The 22,112-nt window shown below is 19.4% G+C and overlaps 7 protein-coding genes across 14 annotated transcripts; 2 read left to right on the top strand and 5 right to left on the bottom strand.

Moving 5' to 3' along the window:
* Positions 1 to 260: 260 nt before the first annotated feature.
* Positions 261 to 2,818, top strand: LOC100871595 (XK-related protein 6). The gene is made up of 4 exons (XM_003689572.4): positions 261 to 1,211; positions 1,291 to 1,612; positions 1,692 to 1,847; positions 1,910 to 2,818. Exons 1-4 carry the CDS (start codon positions 912 to 914, stop codon positions 2,377 to 2,379), a joined length of 1,248 nt encoding a protein of 415 aa, XP_003689620.2. The 5' UTR covers positions 261 to 911; the 3' UTR covers positions 2,380 to 2,818.
* On the bottom strand, positions 2,805 to 4,021 carry robl (dynein light chain roadblock). The gene is made up of 3 exons (XM_003689580.4): positions 3,745 to 4,021; positions 3,594 to 3,672; positions 2,805 to 3,533 (listed from the first exon to the last, which is right to left on the bottom strand). The coding sequence occupies exons 1-3, from the start codon at positions 3,745 to 3,747 to the stop codon at positions 3,322 to 3,324; spliced, it is 294 nt and encodes a 97-aa protein (XP_003689628.1). The 5' UTR covers positions 3,748 to 4,021; the 3' UTR covers positions 2,805 to 3,321.
* Positions 4,022 to 4,252: 231 nt separating this feature from the next.
* Positions 4,253 to 5,460, bottom strand: Naxe (NAD(P)HX epimerase). 2 transcript variants are annotated; one of them, XM_086903298.1, is made up of 2 exons: positions 5,196 to 5,460; positions 4,253 to 5,107 (listed from the first exon to the last, which is right to left on the bottom strand). In XM_086903298.1, exon 2 carries the CDS (start codon positions 5,092 to 5,094, stop codon positions 4,390 to 4,392), a length of 705 nt encoding a protein of 234 aa, XP_086759424.1. In that variant the 5' UTR covers positions 5,095 to 5,107; positions 5,196 to 5,460; the 3' UTR covers positions 4,253 to 4,389. The 2 variants fall into 2 exon arrangements, with proteins under 2 accessions (XP_086759424.1, XP_086759425.1); XM_086903299.1 differs by having other exon boundaries at positions 5,246 to 5,445.
* Positions 5,461 to 5,558: 98 nt separating this feature from the next.
* On the bottom strand, positions 5,559 to 7,935 carry LOC100871364 (BRISC and BRCA1-A complex member 2). Its single transcript, XM_012495332.2, has 4 exons — positions 6,958 to 7,935; positions 6,578 to 6,879; positions 6,126 to 6,503; positions 5,559 to 6,069 (listed from the first exon to the last, which is right to left on the bottom strand). The coding sequence occupies exons 1-4, from the start codon at positions 7,046 to 7,048 to the stop codon at positions 5,689 to 5,691; spliced, it is 1,152 nt and encodes a 383-aa protein (XP_012350786.2). The 5' UTR covers positions 7,049 to 7,935; the 3' UTR covers positions 5,559 to 5,688.
* A 149-nt stretch (positions 7,936 to 8,084) lies between these two features.
* On the bottom strand, positions 8,085 to 13,325 carry LOC100871248 (E3 ubiquitin-protein ligase ZNRF2). Of its 2 annotated transcripts, none has more exons than XM_086903301.1 (5): positions 13,017 to 13,325; positions 11,841 to 12,588; positions 10,794 to 10,889; positions 9,990 to 10,095; positions 8,085 to 9,858 (listed from the first exon to the last, which is right to left on the bottom strand). In XM_086903301.1, exons 2-5 carry the CDS (start codon positions 12,217 to 12,219, stop codon positions 9,801 to 9,803), a joined length of 639 nt encoding a protein of 212 aa, XP_086759427.1. In that variant the 5' UTR covers positions 12,220 to 12,588; positions 13,017 to 13,325; the 3' UTR covers positions 8,085 to 9,800. The 2 variants fall into 2 exon arrangements, with proteins under 2 accessions (XP_086759427.1, XP_086759426.1); XM_086903300.1 differs by having other exon boundaries at positions 11,841 to 12,661; positions 13,017 to 13,135.
* LOC100872036 (protein stunted) lies at positions 13,076 to 15,162 on the top strand. 2 transcript variants are annotated; one of them, XM_012495148.3, is made up of 4 exons: positions 13,076 to 13,201; positions 13,278 to 13,408; positions 13,755 to 13,786; positions 14,975 to 15,162. In XM_012495148.3, exons 1-3 carry the CDS (start codon positions 13,173 to 13,175, stop codon positions 13,763 to 13,765), a joined length of 171 nt encoding a protein of 56 aa, XP_012350602.1. In that variant the 5' UTR covers positions 13,076 to 13,172; the 3' UTR covers positions 13,766 to 13,786; positions 14,975 to 15,162. The 2 variants fall into 2 exon arrangements, with proteins under 2 accessions (XP_012350602.1, XP_031774040.1); XM_031918180.2 differs by lacking the exon at positions 13,755 to 13,786.
* Positions 14,317 to 21,959, bottom strand: TH1 (negative elongation factor complex member TH1). Of its 5 annotated transcripts, none has more exons than XM_012495126.3 (12): positions 21,895 to 21,959; positions 20,379 to 20,559; positions 19,840 to 20,059; positions 19,649 to 19,756; positions 19,161 to 19,310; positions 18,028 to 18,158; positions 16,689 to 16,876; positions 16,351 to 16,603; positions 16,064 to 16,274; positions 15,504 to 15,644; positions 15,304 to 15,433; positions 14,317 to 15,237 (listed from the first exon to the last, which is right to left on the bottom strand). In XM_012495126.3, the coding sequence occupies exons 2-12, from the start codon at positions 20,552 to 20,554 to the stop codon at positions 15,203 to 15,205; spliced, it is 1,743 nt and encodes a 580-aa protein (XP_012350580.1). In that variant the 5' UTR covers positions 20,555 to 20,559; positions 21,895 to 21,959; the 3' UTR covers positions 14,317 to 15,202. The 5 variants fall into 5 exon arrangements, with proteins under 5 accessions (XP_012350580.1, XP_086759420.1, XP_003689608.1 ...); XM_086903294.1 differs by lacking the exon at positions 21,895 to 21,959 and adding an exon at positions 20,994 to 21,426 and having other exon boundaries at positions 19,840 to 19,967; XM_003689560.3 differs by lacking the exon at positions 21,895 to 21,959 and adding an exon at positions 20,994 to 21,277.
* Positions 21,960 to 22,112: the final 153 nt, after the last annotated feature.

Raw genomic sequence — 22,112 nt, 5'->3', positions numbered from 1 at the left:
ACTTTTTTAAATAGAAAAATAATATTTATAACAAATATCTTAAAAACTATCAAATAAAACATTTATTATTTATTATAAGATTTGAGATTTTATTTATAATTAAAAAATTTGAAAAAATAAAACTCTACATATTTATTTAATACAGCATATATATATATTAAATAAGTATAATTTAAAAAATTTCTTTAAATTAATAATATTTTATGAATATAATTTTTGCAAAATATTTAAGTAAAATATTTATTTTTCGTAAAAGAACTAAATATGAAAGTTCTTTAAGAAATCCCTAACTCTAATATATTTCATATTACAATATATTCAAAAAAAAGTGTATCATGGCAGAATCAACAACAATAATTCATATTCTTTCATAAAAGAAAAACAATTAAATATGTATTTTTTTTTATTTACTTATGTACTTCTTTTATTTATATAAAGTATCAAAGATATTATAATAATATAGTACTAAATTATTAAATTTCATATTCAAAAATGTTATATGTAACATAATAAAATGTACATAAAAAATTATATTAAATTTTTAGTGCATATTTAATTATAACATTTTATACTATAAATTTAATATTTACATTATGACGTATCAATAATGTATCGTATGACGTATCAATAAATTAAAAATTGTATTCATTAAAATGTATCAAATTATATTTACATTAATTAAAATAAATAAATAAATAAGTATGTATTTCATATTACAGATAATTAATCAAAATAAAAGTTATATATAATATAACGAAAATTCTAAAATGACTACAAAAATTAAATCTCTATATTAAGGTTATTTTTGACATAAAAGTATAATAAATTTTGTATAAATCAATAATTAAAATTATAATTCTTAATACTTGTTATTATTATTGTTATTGAAGATTATTTGACAATACTTAAATATGGAAATTCAGACTAAACAATTGCATACAAGACAAATTAATATTTTGCCTATATTAGAAATAAATATTGATGATGTAGATGTTCCTTTGAAAAATCCAAATGTATCTTATTTGGATATTTTTTTTCTTATATCTTCAATTCTTATGCATATTTTGGATGTAGCAATTGATATAAATCTTGCAGTAAGATATTTATTAGCTGAAAAAGTAATATATTTTACATGGACAACTGTTTTTATTTTTTTACCTTCATTTATAAATGTTATAATTAGTAAAAGAATGCAACAACAAGATGACAAGGTAAAAAATTATATTGAATAAAAACATTGATATAATTAATATAATAATAATATGTAATATTGTTTTCTTTTTTTTTTAGACAAATGAAACATCAGATTCTATCGATCTTAAATGCATACATGCAATGTTATCAAAAAAATTATATTGCATTATACTTATAACATTTCAATTAACACCAGTGTTACGCTATTATCGAACTTTAAAATATGCTTTTAATGCTTATAAGTTCAAAAAGCAGAATAATCGTAATGCTCAAAGACGATATTATCTCAAAATGCTTAAAGAAGATCAAGATGTTGCATTATTAAGAGTATCTGAATGTTTTCTTGAAGCTGCTCCTCAGCAAATTTTACAACTAACTATATTATTAAAACATGACCACAATAATATTAATTTTGAATGTATGTTTTTTTATATAATTTTTATATAATTAATCTTATAATATTAACAGAATAAAATTAATATTTATCTATATTATAGTTGTTCATCAGATAGCTAGTATTATTAGTTCACTTGGAAGTATGGGGTGGGCAATGGCTAATTATCATCGAAGTATTAGATTGGCTCAACAAGATAAACTAAATATTAATATTATAGGAATAATTTTACAATTTGTATGGCATTTTTGTATAACAGGTGTGTATACATGATTATTATACAAAAAAGTTAAAATTTATTTTTTAAAATTAATTTTTCAGTTTCAAGAATATTATCTTTAAGTGTTCTGGCAAGTATTTGGCCAATATATACTATAATTGGTTGTATTTTTCATTGGATAAGTATGACTATTTGGATTATTATTGATTCTCATGGTATATTGGAATTTTGTAAAGATTCTAATCATGCTCCACATTGTACCCCAAAAATTAAAGAACGTATTTATTCTATATTATTTTCTATGGTAGTTGGTGTAATACATGTGTTCATATATTTAAATACAATAGATGGTAGTACATTACTTAAACATGTGTTCTTTTATATAATTTGTTTTCTTGAAAATATAATAGCAACTGTTATTTGGATATATGTTTCATCAAATGAAGTTAAAAATTCTTGGTATTTTAATATACTTATTACTTTTTGTGTTGTACCATTTTTATTAGGTATAACAGCTATGATTATTTATTATGGTGTTTTTCATCCATCTTTAAAACATCAAAATGTATAGACAAATAATTTTTATTATTTTTATTTACAATATTTTAGTAAAATATATTTAATTTATGTATAATTATATAATTTATCTCATAAAAGTTGTACAAATATTATTACAAATTAGTAGTATTTTATTGTTTCTTTTTAATATTTTTATATTAAATCAATTTTTCTTTTTTATTATAAATTTTTATTATAAATTTCTTTTTTATTATAAAAGTTTAAAAAATAAAATTGAAATTACTTATAATATAGTATTTGTATAATTTTTATTGTGCTCTCTATAATTTTGTTGTATAATATAAAATTATAAATAAAAAAATCAAGTAATAAGTTCAAAAATTATAATAATATTAAATTTAAATATTGTAAATCTGTATATTTTATTATATGTATATTTAAAATATTTTATAATAATTTTGTAATAAATAAAATCAGTTATTTTTATAATATCTATATATTATAAATCTTTTTACATGAAATTTTGATATTACACATACATAAAATTTTAATACTACATCTGCATAAGAATAATAATAAAAAATAATAAAAAATTCAAATTTAAATTCACTTAAAATATTATACAATAATAAATGCTTTTTAGATAAAAATTTTAAGATTTATCAAATTTTGATGAAATAAAAATTTATTTTAGAAACAACAATAATGAAATGTTAATTATAACACAAATGGTTTAACTATATTAATTAAATTACAATTTTAATTAGAGATTTATATTTATATATAGGTGACTTAATTATGCTTACATTAATTGCTTTGCAGTGCTTGAAACTTTAATAATAATAATAATCAATTTCTACTATTAATTTATAAATTAAAAAATTTTTTATTTAAAACATTAAATATTATATATATTAAAATAAACTATTTTAAAAGAAATAATTTATCAATAATTACCAAAGCATATAATATTTTATATTTTAATTTTTAGTTATCAATCAACTGGATTCTGTATTACTATGAGTATAAATTCTTTATCTGGAGCAACCATAATTTCATGTTTCTTACTACGAATACGTAAGAAAGTAAGATCATTTGTTGGATCCAAGTCTCTTACTACAGATCGTGCTTTGTCCGATAGTTGACTTATTAATCCTGCATATTGAACTGTGGTAGTGTTATCCAATGTAGATTTGATTGGGATACCTACATAAACTTTTTTTAAGTTTTGTACAATAATTTATATAAGATATCAAAGTGCTATACCTTCTCCATTAACTACAATTGTTCCAACCACTCCTTTATGTGATTGAATGCGTTTCATAGTTTCTTCTACTTCTTGTGCCTTAGAAAAGATATGTTAATCTAAAGTATTTATGTAATTTATTTAAAAATACATTATTTATAATAAACCTACCATTTTTTAAACTTATTAATTTATATTATATATAATATAAATATTAATAATTATAAAATTTGTAATAATTTATAATGAATTTGATTTCAACAAAGTATCACTTGGATTATCGTCCATTAGTTATTCATGTGTTTCTATCTACATTGAAGATGTATAGATGTTACTTTGTTAGACATTAACCGCCATCTACATAAAAATAATATATATATATATACATATGTATATATACATACATGAAGCGGTAAATTTAAATTAAATCATATATATATATGTATATAAAACAATATTAAATGAAAAATCTATTATAATATAGATGAAATTTATAAAATAAAAATATATAAAAATTCATTTTTAATATTAAAATTATATTTAGTTACAATACTGATTACAAATATAATATTATATATATATATATATATAAACTCAATTTTCTGTATTCTTTGATTTCAATAAAATATAAATTATTAACAATAAAATATTTTAAAGATTTTTTAGGAATAACTATCTATTTTTTTTACAATTCTTTTTTAGAAATTTATTTTATTAATTATTATATGAATACATATTTGTATATTTTATATGAATACAATAAATTTTTAAATATATTTAATAAAAAAATTATATAATTAAATTTTATATAAAAAGTTAATTTAATAAAACAATTAAGTCAGTTTCTACATATTCAGGTAGATTAAGATTATATGTTTTTTCTAATTTTTTTGGTACAAATCGACCACCTAAATAATGATATTTTCCTTGAAATTTTTTCGCACATAATTTTGGTGCTGTTAATGATACAAGCATTTCTGGTTTTATTCCACCTTCTGTAGGTGGTCCATCTTCAACATTCCAACCAGATGGTATATCTATGCTGCATATTGGAATACTTGTACTTTCTAATAAACGAATAATAGGTATAAATAAATCTTTTACAGGTGGTTTAAAACTAAATCCAAATAATGCATCAACTATAAGACTATATTGATGCAATTGTTCTGAAGCAATATATTCTATATCATTTTTTAATAAAGGAATATCATTTTCAATGCATTGATGTAGCAAATTTTCATATAAGATATTATTTGTTCTTTTTGGATAATAAATTTCAGGAAAATATCCAAATTGTTTTAAATGTCTAGCACAAACAAGTCCATCACCACCATTATTTCCTGGACCACAACAAATCAAAATTTTATGTACAGAGTTTTTTAGTGATGGATAAGTACGAGCAATGGCAATAGCACAACTTTGACCAGCAAGTTCCATTAATTGATCAACACTGAATTTATATTTTTCAAATAAATCCTTATCTATATTAATGCTTTCCGTTTGATTCAAATATTTCACCATAGTGGATAATGCTCTTCCAAAAGAGAAAATAAATTTATTATTAGATAAAAAGGGTTTTATATAACCCTTAATATATATCATTTATTAATTTTATTACGTACAAATATGTAATAAGAAATAATATTATAACCTCTTATAGTATATTAGTTACTTGATTTATTAATATAAATAAATGTTAATCTTATTATAAAATATTGATTATTCTTATTATGTAATATTTTTTAATAATAATTGTATATAAAATTATACGTATTAATTTTATTATGTTCTTTGAAATCTTTTCGTAATTTTATAATTCACAAAACAATGAACTGACCTCAATGTTTTTAAAGCTATTTATATATATGATGTATATTTTTTTGTTTTATTAAATATATTATATAAAATTGAATATAAAAAAAATGTTATTGTTATTAATTATATAAAAAACAAATATTAATATTATAATAAAATCATTAAAATAATTTTTTTTATTTTCCTATCTGTAATATTTTATTTATTGTTATACATTTATGCAAAAAAGAATAATCTTAAATATGTACAATAAGAGATTTATATTATAAATAAATGCAATAATTTATATTATTTAATAAATTAACCATGAATTGCAGAACAATTTTTAATAGAATTGGATTTAAATGTTTCTACATTTCGTTGAATGAATGTAAGTAATCGCTTAATCATAACACGTGGTGTCCATATGAATTCATAAGGATAGTTTTTTACTTTTTCTCTATAAACAGTATCCTGTGATGTTATATGATATATTGAACATAATTCAATAGTAGGTGGTTCTCGAGGAAATCCTAATGGAAGATGAATATACAATACTGCATAGAAATCATTTTCACATAGTAAACATGATACATAGGTATATTTTATACTATCAAATTCTAAAATAGCCTCATATTTTAGAAGTAAAAATGCTGCTATATACTCTCTTCTTTTTTCTAAACTTTGAATAACTGAGTTTACCTACAATAAAAATATATTTTATAAACAATAATAACAAATGAATTAAAAAAAATTACCTTTGCTGCTATAAATTTTTTTATTTTTAATATGTAATGTATTAAATGTGTATCAGATGGAAAATAAGGTACATATAATTCAACTATTTCACTAAGAATTCCTTCTAAGGATTTTGAAAACTGCAATTGTGAAGTAATACGATTCCAATCTGTTCCAGAAAATGTTACAAGAAGCACTGCAACATCATTCTCTGATTTGCAAGTACGAATTTGTAATTGAGAAAGATCCACTGATAAACTTATTAAAAATCTTGCTTCTGTTGGCTTAGAACTAAATGGTAATAATATCATTTCAATATCTTCTTGCCTGATTTCTTGTGAAGTCACAAGCATATTATATTCTATTTGTAATCGAGCTTGTTTTTGAATTAATTGTATCTAATGTATGAGAAAAATATATAAATTTAATATAGTTTAAATATTAATAAATTCATAAACAAAATATTACAAACCTGATGTTCCTTGTAACATAATAAAAGTTCTTTAAGAACATTTAATAATGCATTTTCATCATTGGGATTCCATTTAGCAAGACTAGGTACTTTAGCAGATAAAGCATCTACATCTATATCTGCTAAAAAAGTATTATCATTAAATATAAAATCAGGGCCCATTTCAGGACATTGTGAATCAAAAAACACATTCCATACTAAATTTTGTTTAGCATATGGAATAGATAATTTAAAACGATCTCCTTGTTCTTTTCCACAACTAGACGACAAAGAATCTATCTTAATTGTCTCACAACAAACTCCTTGTAAAAAAAGAATTAAAAAATAAATTAATATAATATAAAATTATAATAATATATATTTTATATATTGCAACTAACCAAGTTTTTCTGTCGATAGAACGCGAATTAAAAGTGGTTCAATATATGAGTCAATGGCAGTTAATATTGCACATTGTTGATTTAACATCATAACAATTTTTAAAGAATTTTATAAATTATAATATATATTATATAATAAAAAGAAAGTGTTTATTTTTATGATATTTGTTACATATATATTTATTTAAGATTATATATTATAAGAATCTTTATAAAGATAATATATGTTATGTATATAATATTATTTTATTAAAAGATAAAATTTTGTTATTTTAAAATAAGAAATTTAAATGCACATGAAAACGTTTGTCCGATGTTTAAATCAAAGATTTTTTTTCATTATAGTACTAAAGCAATTCAATTAGTATATATGTATAATATATGATTTTATATATATAATCATATCTTTTTAATAGATTTTAATGATATTGTTACATTAATGATAATGAGTAAAATTTATAATCATTAAAATTTTATAAAAAGTCATTTAATGTTTTAAAAAAAATCATATTATATCGAAAATAAATTTACTAGATTATATTCTAGGAATATAATTAAAGATATGTTGGTATTTGATCAGGATTTATTAGAAATTATTTATTCGGTTCAATTATTCTATTACTATTAACTATTCTACTTTTAAACCTTAATATTATTATATGTTATCTTATGTCTTGAATTTTTGAAATAATTTCTATATTTTTGATTTTGTCTTGATTTTTTTATAAATAATCTTAGACTATTTGTTTTAAATTTAATGATTATGTAGTATATTTGAGTTCATCCAAAATAATGAAAAATTTCTTCATATAATTTTTTTTTTTTAAATAAAGAAATGTAAATAAAATATATCGATAATTTAGATGCATAATTTATCGATTAACAAATCGACACAATTATCGATTAAAAATCGAGCAATTATAATTGATTTAATGCAAGATTACATTGTTCATAAAATTGAAAAATAAAAGAAATTTTTACGCATTAAATTTTGTGTTATAATTTATTTTAATTTTTAAACGAAAACTAAATTCTCTATTTACTTCATTCGAAAATTCTATACGTATTTTTATTTCATAACATATTGAAAGATTTGAGACAGGTTTCTTAAAAAATGAATTCAAGAATTCAATTTTTTCATTCTTATTTTATTTATCTTTTATTTTAAAAATTATATTTCAACATTTCCGTTCAGTATTATTAACTAATTTTTTAAAGAATTATGTAATTATTTTTTATTATTTTCATGTTCAAATATCTTATTTCAATATAAAGAAATTCTAAATTCTAACAAAAACTCAAAAAATAAATTGTTTTAAACACGATATCTATACCTGGATGTATTATAACATGATAAATATATTCTATAAAATATGAAATTTTCATTTAGTTTTAAAATATGTACAAAATACATTTCTCTTGTGTAATATTACGACATGTAAATTATATGGTGTTATTCAAATTTATTCCATAAATAACAAAGTGAATATAAGGCTACATATAAAAGTAAAACTTCAGCAAATTAATATTTCAAAAAAAACTGAATCATTTTTTTCATATTATTTAAAACATAAAATAGAGAAATTATATTGTGACATTGAAATATAAAAACTATTATAAACGCATACATTGTATATTTCTATCATAATTAAAATGTATTGAATGTTTATAAAGAAAACAGTTATTCATATAATCTATAAAAATATTACGTCCTGAGATAAAATAATTTGTAAATAACATTAACATTGATCACTTTTTATAATGTTGAAAACAATAGTAAATTTTACTTTTTTTTTTATTAACATAGAATTTTTATTTTCATTTCTATAATATCATAGATATTATACCGAATATTTAAATCACTTTTATAATTCTATTTGGTTTGAAATTTTTATTTTATTAGACTTTTTATCTTATATGATACAAGTCTAATTCAGATATATACAACGCATATATTATTGGAAAATTGACAGACCACGTTTATTTTTTGTTATAAAAACTCCTATGAGTTAATTCCTATCATGTAAAAAAGATATTAATTATGATATAACTTTAACAATAAATTATATTTCATAACTGCAGGACATCTATTCTCTAAAAACATAAATGAAATTTATCACAAAGTTGAAATTTTAATAAAGGAATTTAAATCTAATCTTTTATATATACTGTTAGTACAGCATTTCTCTCTCAACATCATTATTACTAAAAGTCTGTTTCTTAAAACTTTTATATATCCAACTCTTTCTTTTATGAAAGTATCAAAAATATCCTTTCTGGTGTACATTTCCCAACAAACAACAAAAATGAAACGTCAGATTTATAATGAAACCATAAAAATTACAATTAACTTGTATAACATAAAGTTTCCCCGATTGTTATTCAAAGCTTTTGACTAAATTTCATGATATTCCCTTCTCCAAAAATAATATACAATGATCAATAACAGATTAGCCTAATTATCCCTAATCCGACTCAAAAATATAAAACTAAGTAAAATTTGTAAATATGATACAATTGATAGTAAGCTATAGAGTAGTAGTAGATTAATTACAGATACATATAGATAATAGCATTGTATCGTTGAATCTTATGGCGATTTTTTAAGTCCCCTGCTTACAGTATAATCAAGGATTTAGTTCAATGTCTGCTTTTATAATCAAATTGAGTATATCTCATTCAGTCAAACAATTGCATACACCAACCAGCACAGTGGACTAGCAGCCATCTTGACTAGCTTTTTTTCATATTTTTTTCATTTCCATCCTCTTTATTCCCATTATAATGAGAGTCTTTGAAATAAACAAGTTGCATTGTGCTATTACAACTTCAATAGGTATAAATCAATCTCCAGGATGTTCAGGACAACTACGGTTCACTTGAAACCATTTATCAATACAACTGTAAAAAATTGTATTTTATTAATTTCATATTATAAATATTTATATTTACAAGAAATTATAAAATAAATTTATTTTATACAATTTAATTGAAAGTTGCAAATTTATTAATATGAAATAAATATAACTTACTTTTTATGGTATATACACAGGCAAGGTAAACGAGCTATAACATCTCCAGGTTGTAATTCTTCAAGACAAATAACACATTCCCCTTTCTCATCAGATAATATATCTTCTACAATAATAATAAAAAAATATTTCATTTGATAAAATAAAATAAATTATACATATCGTTATATTATGGAAACCCAAAATTTTAAAATAAAGAAATTTAAAATTGAATATATTAAAAAGGAACTATAATCATGCAGTATTTTATTATAAAATTTCAAATATATATAAAATTAAGACAAAAATGAAGTAATATTTTAAAGAAATAATTATAATTGTTATTTTTAAATAAATGAATATTTAAAATATATTTATTAATAATTATATATTATATTTAATAATACTAATAGTAATTTATTAATAATAATTTGAATATGAATCAATCAAATCATTTTAAATTTCAAATCTTTATAATTTTTCTAAAAAATTTCTAAAAAATATTTTTAAAAAATTTTTTTTATATATTATCATTATATGTGAAAATTGATTAAAGATTTCTTTTTTTTAATATCATAATTGATCAAAAATATTTTGTTTAAATTTTAAATTATTTAAAATATTTTTAAATAACTAATTAAAATTAATTACATTATTTTTAAACTATTCAATTGTACCTATTTATGCAAATAATTAACAATAATTTTTAAATATATATAAAAAATATGTATAAAAAAATTAATTATTTTTAATTATTTCTTACATAAAAATATAATACTCATATAATAATTGAAAAAAGTTTATAATTACTAAATAAAAACTCACCATTGTAACTAAGACGTGGCTTAGTTAAGCACATAACCAAGTGACATTCTATATCATCTGGTAGAATAAACTTGGAGCAAACAGGACATTTTAGACCTTGAATATAAAATAAAATATTATTTGCTATTTTAATAATATCATATTGTCACGAAACTAAGAGAAATTATACCATAAAAAATTCTTCTCACTTGATTTACTGGAACAACTTCTGTTTCAGATTCATTTAGGCATGAACTTATTATAATTCCCATAATAAAATTCAAACAACTTTATTATACCCATCACAAATTATAAAATTGCACAAAATTTTTTGTTTAGAATTATTACTTTACAGTCGCAATTTAAAATTTACGCAACTAGGTTAAATCACATAATCGATTCATATATGGTTACCGGGCCAACTATTATGACAACACGAATCAATCAAACAAATACCTTTTATATATTTCATCCATAATTATTTCAAAAAATTTTAAGATCGTAACATAACCTTACTTTCTTCAAAATTTCATTTCAGTTAATACATTATAACATATAATGCATTTTAAATTACATACATAATCTATAAATATAATCAATTCAAAAAATAAAAAAATTATACTTAGTAATTCATATATAACATATTAATAAAAATACAAAAAATATATAATGAAAATAAATATTTTCCAAAATAAACAAAATTGAAAACAGAAGTTTATCTATATTTATATATAAGTACTTTAGATAATTGCATATCAAAAAGAAAGTTATGTAATCAATAATATTATTTATATTATATTAATTAAATCATGTTTACTTTTTAGATTATATAAATTTTTTATAATTTCACATTAAAAATTTTGAGAATAAATATTATATTAAAGATTGATATAGTGATTACATTAGATATATATGTATGTATATATATATATATATATATATATATATATATAACATAATTACTAACATATATATATATATATATATATATATTGTAATAATAAATGAAATGGAAAAATAATTATTATTTTGAATACTATAATATATTATTATAACTAATAAACTTACCGTTAAGGGACCAAATATGAGATGGTAAACTATGTGCTGCATAAACTCGTCCACTTTCTTCATCAGCATCATCTGAATCAAGTTGTGGCAAACCAAGTGCTTGACCAACTCCAACTCCAACTGAAGAAGCAAGACTGCTTTGTTCACCAGATGTGAGATCTGGTACTGAACTTAAAGAACGAGCACGCTGCCTATTATCTCCAGATATACGAGAAGTTTGTGATTGATTTCCTTGCTGATGTTGATGTTGTAACATGCTAACACCTCCAGGAAGAGAACGTAGCATAGAAAATCCTTGCATTGCAGTTTCATTTGCTCCAGTAGAGGATTGTCCATTGTCTCCAGCAGATTGTGCCACAGTACTTGCTTTAGCTCCCATCCCAATTTTAAATAATAATAACGTGTTTGTCAATTTTAATAAAAACTTTTTGTTTAAAATAAAAATTTTAATCCACAATTGAAAGAAAAATTAAAATTATTCCAAATATTAGTCTTGGCAGTGATACACGCACTGACAATTTTTGCAAATAGTCCTAGTTTTCTTGATTTATAATGTTATAAGAATAGTCTAAATTTGAATCTTAATTTCAGCAATATGACAACACTCTGGGATTTAATATAGGCCGGAATTTTGTATACATACACTGCAATGGATAAGTCATATCGTCCAAAAGCATACCAGCGGCTTATCACGCAAAACACCCCCCGACATCTTGCTAGAAACTTCCTAGAAGTCAGTGACCAGCTTCTATAGGATATTCCATTCATGTATTTACGGTGCATATAAAGTTTAATTTTGTATCAATTTACATGAAATTTCCCTAGTGTTAAAATTTTTGCAATAATTATATGTAAATATAATAATATTCATAATTTTTTATAATTATTTATTATTTTAAATCTCGAAATATACTTTACTTTATTAAATACAATTATAAATATATTAAAAAATTATAAAATATATTATGTATGTAATATCTCTAGTTTTATTTTCAAATTTAAATATTATTACTATTATATTTATGATTATTCAAATAAAATATGTATTTTTATAATATATAAATTTCTTAATAAAATCATCAAATTTTTTATTTATGTAACTTACATAATACATTTTTTCATAATAAAAGTTAAAATCTTGAAATTTAAAACGAAATATTTTTCAATCGTACTTACCTATCTTATAGTTGTAGTATTTATGTTTGTACTAATATTCCTTATAAAATATAGATGTAAGATATACTTATCGGAAAAGTTATCAGACATTTACTTCACTTTATCTTATTATATTTAAATTATAAAAATTTTTTTTTAAAAAAATTGTCATTAAAAATGTCTGCGTGGAGACAAGCAGGATTAAAGTAAAATACAATTTTAAATTTCACATTGTCACAAAAATTATTAAAAAATGTTATATAACCTGTGCTTATGTTTCAGTTACATCAATTATTCTCAAATAGCTGCTAAACTTGTTAGACAAGCATTAAAACCAGAGTTTCGAGCAGAAGCATTGAAACGTGATGAAACAAATATAAAATTTACTCAATGGAAAGATGGTAAACCTGCTAGTAAGTATATTATTTTTATTTTATTTAATTATTTTATAAGTATTTCTTTTTATGATTATATTTTTAATTTTTTATATATAAAATTAAAAAAATATATAATAAATACTTATAATAAATATGAGATTATGTTTATTTTAAATTATTATATTAAGTACAAATATTATATATAATACATACATGTAAATGAATAAATAGTTATATTTCATTGGTAATATTTAATTTTTATAAAATATATCTTTTGCAATGAATTTATAAATATATTGTATAAATATATTGAATTTGATCTCATCATTAATCATAATATATTAACTTATATATGTTACTTATGGTAAAATTTTGATTACAGCTGAAAAGTAATAAAAATATTTATAATTGTATGTAAGTGTTACTTGTTTTTATATAAAAATTTATATAAAAATGCATGATATTTATTAAATATTTATTAACAAAAATATTTGTAGAATATGTATTTGCAAGGAGTAAGGAAGGGAGGAAGATATTATTTATTATTAGATATTTTATTATATTATATTATATATTATTAAATTTATATTTCTATACAAAATAACCATATAATTAATTAGTAATTTATTAGCAAATTTAAAAAAAAATATATAAAAAAAATAAAAAGAAAACTTTTTAAATGGAATTGAAGTTTTGGATAAATCAATGTATATTCATCATATATATACTATATATGATACATATATAATACATGTATCTTACATGTATATGTATATTTATATTTAATGCAGAATCAGATTTTAATATTTTTTTTTATTTTATTTAATATTATTTTATTAAAAGTTTGTAATTTATGTTATAAATATTACTTAAAAAAATTTATATTGATCGTTAGATATTAATATGATCGTATATTATATAATAGGATATTAAAGAATACAAAATTTCATTTCATTTCATTCATTATAAATACATATATGTATGATGTAAAACATAATATTTTTCATTAAATCAATGTTTAAATTATTTTGAATAGTTTTATAAAATAATAGTTCTATAAAAAAATTTGCTTGAATTAATCACAAATATTTCACATTTATCTATCTTTCATTTTATTTTTTTTATTTCTATCTTCAATTTAAATAAAAATATGATTAAAAATTTTAAATAATTTTATACATATTTGGATACTCACTTAATTTAGATCCAAGAATTCAAATATTCAAATATATATTTATTTAATTATATGTTGAAATTTTATTATTTAAATATTTAAATATTTGAAATTGATTATAACTAGTAAGAATATAATTTCTGAAAGTATTTGATAAACTCCAAAAAATTTGATAAATATATTTTTTAAAATAGAATAATTTTTTTAATAATTTTAAGATTCGATTAAACAATTTGTTTTTTTAAAAAGTTACGAAAATTATTAGATTATATATAAAAAAATTTTTGGATTATATAAAAATTGTTTCTAACATCATTTTTATTGTGTGATGAGTTTAACATTTTAAATTGTAAAAATTATTTATTTTTGTTTATTTATTAAAAAAATGTAATAATCTATAAAAATTACATTTTCTTGTTTTTTTTCAGAAAACCCATAAATTATAATATCACAGATTGATGGAGAAATCATCCTACTCTTCTAATATATACATATATATATCTATATGCATGTTCTTGCATATTGTATATGAAACAAATAAGAGATTTAATAAAATAGTAATTTATGTATAGTAATTCAACATTCTTGTAAGAAGTAAAAATATCCTATAACATTATCTGTTTCTTTTTAATTTAATCCATTTTTCTCTTAGAAGATCATCTTATAGTAGGACAATGGGCTTTACAATGTACTAAAAAAAAATATACATGTTAGAATTAAATATATAATTTCTATGTAAGACATTTTATAAACTCACCTATAAATTCTGAGACAAGATCATTATCACTATCACCACGCATTGTACCTGTTATTTCTTCATCTTCAACCATAGGAAGAAATAAATGAATAAATTCAACTGTATATGGTGGAGCTATTGCTTCTAAAACCTAAAATATAATCATTATAATATTGTTAAACATAACGTATATATTCCTTTTAAAAATAATTTTATAATACCTCTGTAACAAAATATCTAATTAAAGATACATCTGTATCTCCACGTTGCCAACATTGTTTAATGTAACATACGACGGGTACGACGCAACCTCGACTTAATAAATTCACCATTCTATCAATTAACATTTTTTTCATTTCTAACTGTATGTAAAAAAAATAGTATTAACAATTAATCATTTACAATTGTGTATTCATAATTATATTATTTTTTATAAATAATAATATTTAAATACATATTTATTGTATCGTATAAATGAATTATAAGATTTTTCAAAATAAATAATATCTATAATAAAGAATGGAATAGTTATAAACAAAGAAATGAAAATTGAATTAAATAAATTACAAATTACAAATAAAAAAATGAATTGAATAAATTCTTTTTCAACTTTTTGAATGGTAAATAATTTTAAGAATATATGTTCTTCAAAAGTGTATATTCTCCACACTCTGAACATTTCTTATTTAAAGGATTCGAATCTAAATTTTAAAAAAAGAGAAATCATTTTGTTTCATTTATAAAAATGTAATTTATATTTTCTTTGCTATTCTATTTTTACCTGCACAAGTATTTCTAGTTCATCTTGTTTACTTTCAAATAATTGTACAAGAAGTTGTAATACTTTTGGATGTAATAAAGAATGACAAACTACAACTTCATCAAGTAATGCAAGATGTACAGGACAATGCTCTGTACATAATTTAAAATATGATGGCTCTGTTACAGTACATTCTACCCATCTAATTACACCTACACTTACAACAGGAAACCTAAAAAAAAAAAATTAAATTAAATATTATTTTGTTATAAATAATGATAAAAATAATATTTAGTATATCATTATACCTTATGCTTTGATATAAAGTTTGTAATTCTGCTATCAATTCAGTAGATCCTTTATTAATATTACAAATATTGTGAACTTTTTCTATGGCTTGAATAGTTGTTTTCAATTCATCTTTGTTTAATTTTCGTGAATGTCCTTTTTTGGCTGGAATATCACATACACTAGCTGCATAAGCTAATAAATATATGTATTTGGACTTATGTTCAGGATTAATTTTTACGCCTGGTTTAAAAAGTGCATCAACCAATAATTCTGGAATTCATTAATTATAACGTTGTGTGCAGTAATTCTAAAAATAATTGTAATAAACAATAATAATAATAAATTATATTAATACCTAAGAATTGTGGATTACGAAGTAACTCTATAGGCGGTGGTTCCGCTGTTGAATAATTTCGAAATAATACACTAATATCAGCAGGATTCAAAGTATTTCGTGATAACATAGATGCCAATGCTTGACATGCACCAGGACTACTTGAAGCTCCATTAAGTGCCATTGTTATTGGAGTAACATCATGATGACTATAAATATACATATAAATTAGAAATAGATAAAAATTTAAATTTGAATTGAAAACTATGTGAATCTCAAAACTTTGAGAACTTTTTATTTTCATTTCTTTTTTTAAGGACTATCTATTTTATTAAAAAATTTTAATTTCTGGAATTCTCAAATTCAGACTCGAAAACAGTTAATAAAAATAACAATTTTGAAAAAAATAAAATTTGTATGTTTTATACATAAAATAATTTGTATGTTTTCTCTACATAAATTATTATAATGAATTGATAAAATTATATAAATTAAAATAAATTTAAAAATATAAATATAAACAAATTTAATTATCATTCATTAAATAAATATAAATTAATATGATCACAATATAAATAAGCTATTTATATTTTTCAAAAGTATAAATTATTTATCATTTGGCTTTCAAGAGTTTCAAAGACTTTCGAAATTTTGAATGCTCCATTTTTAATGTGAATTATACAATTTAAATCATATTAATTACAAAACTCTGTTAATTAAATAAAATTTTTCAATTTTGCTTATGCAATGTTTCTAATATATGGAATAAACAAATAGTTAATTATTTTATTTCAGAAAAGCTTTCTTCATATTCACAGAATGCAAAAATAAAATATAAAATAACTCTTGCTTGATCGAAATAATAAATATCAGCATCATTCTGAGTATCTTGTTGCAATTTTGATTGTTTAAGAGTTGTTATATATTTTATTTTTATATTCCATGGATCCAAAATTAAATTCGGTATTGATTTTGAGATATTTTTAGCTAAAATAAATGAGTAAATATATTTTTATTTGGATTATCTATTATTAATATATATTTTGGTCGCTGTATTTATAAGTTATATATGTATAAGAGAAATTTTATATAACAATAACAATCTTTTTTTATAAATATCTCGAAAATTAAGGCAGAATAATACATATATAATAGGAAAAAATTATTTAAAATTACTTAAAATTTTGTCTTTTATAATATATCAAAAAATCGATGAGGATTCTCTCCTATTCTGAATAATTATTTTTTTGCGTTAAAATATGATAAAAAATAATTCTTAAAAAAGAAATTCAGTATTATTTATTATTAAATATATTTTTATTATATATATTTAATAAAATATCAAAAAATTTTTTCTTACTTTTGTTGAGCGCATTTAGTGATTTCTTGAGAAAGCCTTTTCATCATAAATCCACCACGAGATTCTTGTGCGAGAATTTGTAATAGCACTTGACTATAGACGTAAGTATGCTGTCCATGACACACCATTTTCTAACAGCAAAAAAATCATATTAATTATAATATGTAAACATTTTATATTGATATTTTTAAAATTTTCTGATTATTTTATTTATTAATTTATTTTACTTAGATTAAACATGAAATTTATATTCCAATATATACAAGATCTGTAAGAAATTCATTTTATTTGTTAATTTTTAATTTTTAAAATTAATTGTTAATTTTTAAAATGTTAAATTATTATTTTTTTGCAAAATCATATTTTATATCCCGATTTTCGATGATAATTGATTTAGAAAAGTAGAATATAAACTTTTTTTACAATCTAAATAAAAGGGTGCAAAAAATTTCAAAAATAATTTAAACGATCTTTGGAAATATCATTATAATTTATTTAAAAATCATTCAAAAGAAAAATAAAATTTTTTATACCTTTTTTATAATTGTATGATATCATTTTTTATAGTATGATATCATACGAAATAATTTTTATATTTTTTATACTTAATAATTATTAATTATTTAAAATATCAGAATACTAAAACAATCTTATTGATTGGAAAACAATTAATTAAAACTTTGTTAATAATATAATAAATGCATTATAGTGTATAATTACATTGTGAATTTCTTGCTATATATCAAATATACTGTGGCACTGATCTCACATAATTCCTGATATATAATCTCATATAAATAATCTGCAACTGTTCTTCATTTCTGAATAGAAGATCGATGATTGTTTTATGTATATAAATATTGTATGCACGAAACAAAATGAAACAGCATAATAGTACCAGAAATTCTAGCAAAACAATCATATCCTAGATATAATTTTGCTACTATTTATTATCACATAAAAAATCATAGAGAAATATATCATAAAAAAATATTAATGATCTTAATTTTAATTTCTTTTTGTATTTGTAAATTATTAAATTAGAAATATTTTTTATTTAATCTACTTTTTAAAAAAATTTGTTTTTACATATAAGTAACTTTTTACATATAAATTACATATTTTATACTAACCGCACATTCTTGTATACTTGATTGCCAATCTTCTGTATTTTGTAAAAATCCAGCAATTGCAGTTTTTAAAACTCGTGAAAATACTTCAATTTGTTGAGCAGCTGTTGAAATACTTGTAATTTCACCTTGAAATCCAGCATCAGATATAAGCTGTCAAAAATATATACAAAAAAAAAAATACATTTATAAAAATTTAAGAAAAAAAACTTTTATAATATACATAAAATATATATTAATAACTTTTGATTTATAAATAAATATATCATATATATATGATACATTTATTACATATATATATATATATATTTTACAATATATATAATAAATATATAAAATATATGTTGAATTTTGATTTGTAAAGTTTAGTTCTTAAAATCATTAATATTATATAATAATAAAAATTAATAATATAAATTAAATCTAAAAGTAAATATAAAACATTTTATAAAAAATCTAAATTATGAGATTACCTTTCTCTATCTTTTTACCTTTATTGTAAAGTTTAACATCAAGCAGTCTGGATATTCTTCTGCAAGTCTGTAAATAAGTGATCGCCAAGTGGGATGTTGTATCATTTCTGTTAACCAAGCAGGAGTCTAATGCATAAAATATTAAATTTTAAATATTAATTAAAAATTAATCTATAATTCAAAAATCAAATAAAAGTTTACAAACTTACTTCTCCCTCCTCTGTGAAGATTTTATCTGCTTTTTTGGGATCAAATGTTTTTAATATCATGTCCTTTAAATTATTTTCTACCATTGCTTGAACATCTGTAACTTTAACTCCAGCAAGAATAAGCCACTCTGCAAGAAGATTTGCCATTTGTGCACAAGCTGTATAATTTTTAGATAATAATTCTATTACTTGTTCTGGATTTCCACCAGCTTGAAAATATCTATAAATTAGAATAAAAATAATATTTTAAAATATAAATATTTTTGTTTGAATTTTTTAAATAGTTAATAAATTTAGAAATATCAATTTTATATTTGTTCATTTATATTATAAAATTAAAATTATATTATAATTAAATTATTAATTATTATAAAAAATAAATTATAAATTATTATTATAATATAATTTTCATATATCAAAATACACAATAAATAATATAATTTCAACAATAAAACTGTAACAATAATTGAAATTCAATATATATAATTAAATGCTATAATAATTATATGAAATAATTATATCGTTATAAAATATTATACCTCTTAAGTTGTGCAAAAATACCAGGCTCCATAATATAATCTGGTGTTTTAAATTTATCTAAACATTCATTTAATATCTCTTGAGGATTATCAAAATTATCTTCTCCACTACAATCTTCAGTTCTTGTCATTTCTTCTGTCCAAGTTCCACGATCTTCATCATAATCTGATTCCATTATTTCTAAAAATAATAATATTTTATAATGTAATATCTAAACTTAATTTTTTTTATCTTTTTATCTTTTTTCATTCATTTATTATTTAGGAGATATTGTTAAAACAGCTTGTACTTTAATATTTAATGTATACAATTGAAACTTAACCTAAAACTTATTTCGTATTTAAAATGGAATGTTATTAATGTTCTTTAATTATTTAATTTAATTATTTAAAATAAAATAAAAATGTTATTAAAGATTATATATTTTATATAAATATTATTAAAATTTAAAATTTTATTTTTATAATTTTTTTTTACAAAATTTAATATTTTTTTATATTGTTAAATACAAAATTAGTATAATTATGTAATAATATCAAAAAATAAAATTCAAAGTAATTATAAAAATTTACTATAATTATTAGTATTTTGGATGAAAATATAAATAAACATACTTATAAAATGCAGTTATCCTAATGTGTTATAAGATATCTTTATGTATTTACATAGCATGTATTAACATTCGTATAAATTTTAAAAATAGGTTAACTTATTTATAAATATATGCAAAATTTTATAATATTTTTATAAAATTTAATTCTTAAAATTATATAATATATATTATTGTTATAATTAATTAATTAATTTTAAAAATTATTTCAATTTTTTAATTATAAATTTAACATCTAAATCTTTTTATTATTTTACATCAATCAAATCGTCAATTTAAAAACTGAAATACAAACATATATTTTTTCACATTATATATAATGCTTTGGTAAAAAATTTATAATGTTTTATAAATTTCAATATGTAATATTTCAAAGTAAGACTTTTATGAAAAAACAGAATTTCTCGTGTAATTGATACAATATAATACAATACAATACAAAAGTCTTATTTATTTAATCAATAAAAGATAAATTTTTTTATCAACAAATTTTGTTTTATATCATAAATAACATATAATATGTAATCATAGCAAATAATATGTAATTAAAAATTTACTGATAAATATATGAAAAAATCAATCATTCTATATATTTAAAAATTAGACAAAATATAAATTTTAATTTTCATACATATCCAATAGTATTTATAATAATTTTCATATATATTTTTATCAGGTTTAAATTACAAAATAGGAATATATTATAAAAATATAGCTTAATTAAAAAATGCTTTTTAAACATTGTTTTGATATTTAATTCAAAAACTATTATTAATTATACAATATAAATTCATATATAAATAAATTATATGTGATAATTTTCTATTTAAAATTGAATTTTCCTTGTAATACAAATTTTATAAACAAAATTTATATATTTTAATTTTAATTTTATTAACACTTACTCAAGTTTTATCAATTCACATATAGTAAAAATTTTATTTTTCAAGTTATATAAGAAATATATTTATAAATAAATTATTACATACAATGAACCTATCATTGAATTTAAAAAAATTCAAAACATGTTATATAGATTATAATATATATATATATATATATTATTTATTAAAATAATATATTTATCGTATTACATTAAAAATTTAGAAAAAATTTTTTCTTT

Source organism: Apis florea, unplaced genomic scaffold (assembly GCF_048593485.1).
Source record: "Apis florea isolate Af1SG1 unplaced genomic scaffold, ASM4859348v1 contig_2291_pilon, whole genome shotgun sequence".
In the NCBI taxonomy this organism is placed as follows: domain Eukaryota; kingdom Metazoa; phylum Arthropoda; class Insecta; order Hymenoptera; family Apidae; genus Apis; species Apis florea.
This window is presented reverse-complemented; position numbering and strand designations above follow the sequence as displayed.

Coding starts and splice junctions, on each gene's coding strand:
- LOC100872036 (XM_031918180.2), top strand. CDS start 13,173: ATGTCTGCGTGGAGACAAGCAGGATTAAA. Junction 13,202..13,277: donor TGGAGACAAGCAGGATTAAA/GTAAAATACAAT, acceptor CTTATGTTTCAG/TTACATCAATTATTCTCAAA.
- LOC100871248 (XM_086903301.1), bottom strand. CDS start 12,219: ATGGGAGCTAAAGCAAGTACTGTGGCACAATCTGCTGGAGACAATGGA. Junction 10,890..11,840: donor TCATATTTGGTCCCTTAACG/GTAAGTTTATTA, acceptor TTTATATTCAAG/GTCTAAAATGTCCTGTTTGC. Junction 9,859..9,989: donor CTGTGTATATACCATAAAAA/GTAAGTTATATT, acceptor AATTTTTTACAG/TTGTATTGATAAATGGTTTC.
- LOC100871364 (XM_012495332.2), bottom strand. CDS start 7,048: ATGATGTTAAATCAACAATGTGCAATATTAACTGCCATTGACTCATAT. Junction 6,504..6,577: donor TATGTTACAAGGAACATCAG/GTTTGTAATATT, acceptor CTCATACATTAG/ATACAATTAATTCAAAAACA. Junction 6,070..6,125: donor AAAAATTTATAGCAGCAAAG/GTAATTTTTTTT, acceptor TTTTTATTGTAG/GTAAACTCAGTTATTCAAAG.
- LOC100871595 (XM_003689572.4), top strand. CDS start 912: ATGGAAATTCAGACTAAACAATTGCATACAAGACAAATTAATATTTTG. Junction 1,212..1,290: donor TGCAACAACAAGATGACAAG/GTAAAAAATTAT, acceptor TTTTTTTTTTAG/ACAAATGAAACATCAGATTC. Junction 1,848..1,909: donor ATGGCATTTTTGTATAACAG/GTGTGTATACAT, acceptor TTAATTTTTCAG/TTTCAAGAATATTATCTTTA.
- robl (XM_003689580.4), bottom strand. Junction 3,534..3,593: donor AATTGTAGTTAATGGAGAAG/GTATAGCACTTT, acceptor AAGTTTATGTAG/GTATCCCAATCAAATCTACA.
- TH1 (XM_012495126.3), bottom strand. CDS start 20,554: ATGGAATCAGATTATGATGAAGATCGTGGAACTTGGACAGAAGAAATG. Junction 16,604..16,688: donor TCGTAATCCACAATTCTTAG/GTATTAATATAA, acceptor AATGAATTCCAG/AATTATTGGTTGATGCACTT. Junction 15,238..15,303: donor TCTTGTCTCAGAATTTATAG/GTGAGTTTATAA, acceptor ATTTTTTTTTAG/TACATTGTAAAGCCCATTGT.
- Naxe (XM_086903298.1), bottom strand. CDS start 5,094: ATGGTGAAATATTTGAATCAAACGGAAAGCATTAATATAGATAAGGAT.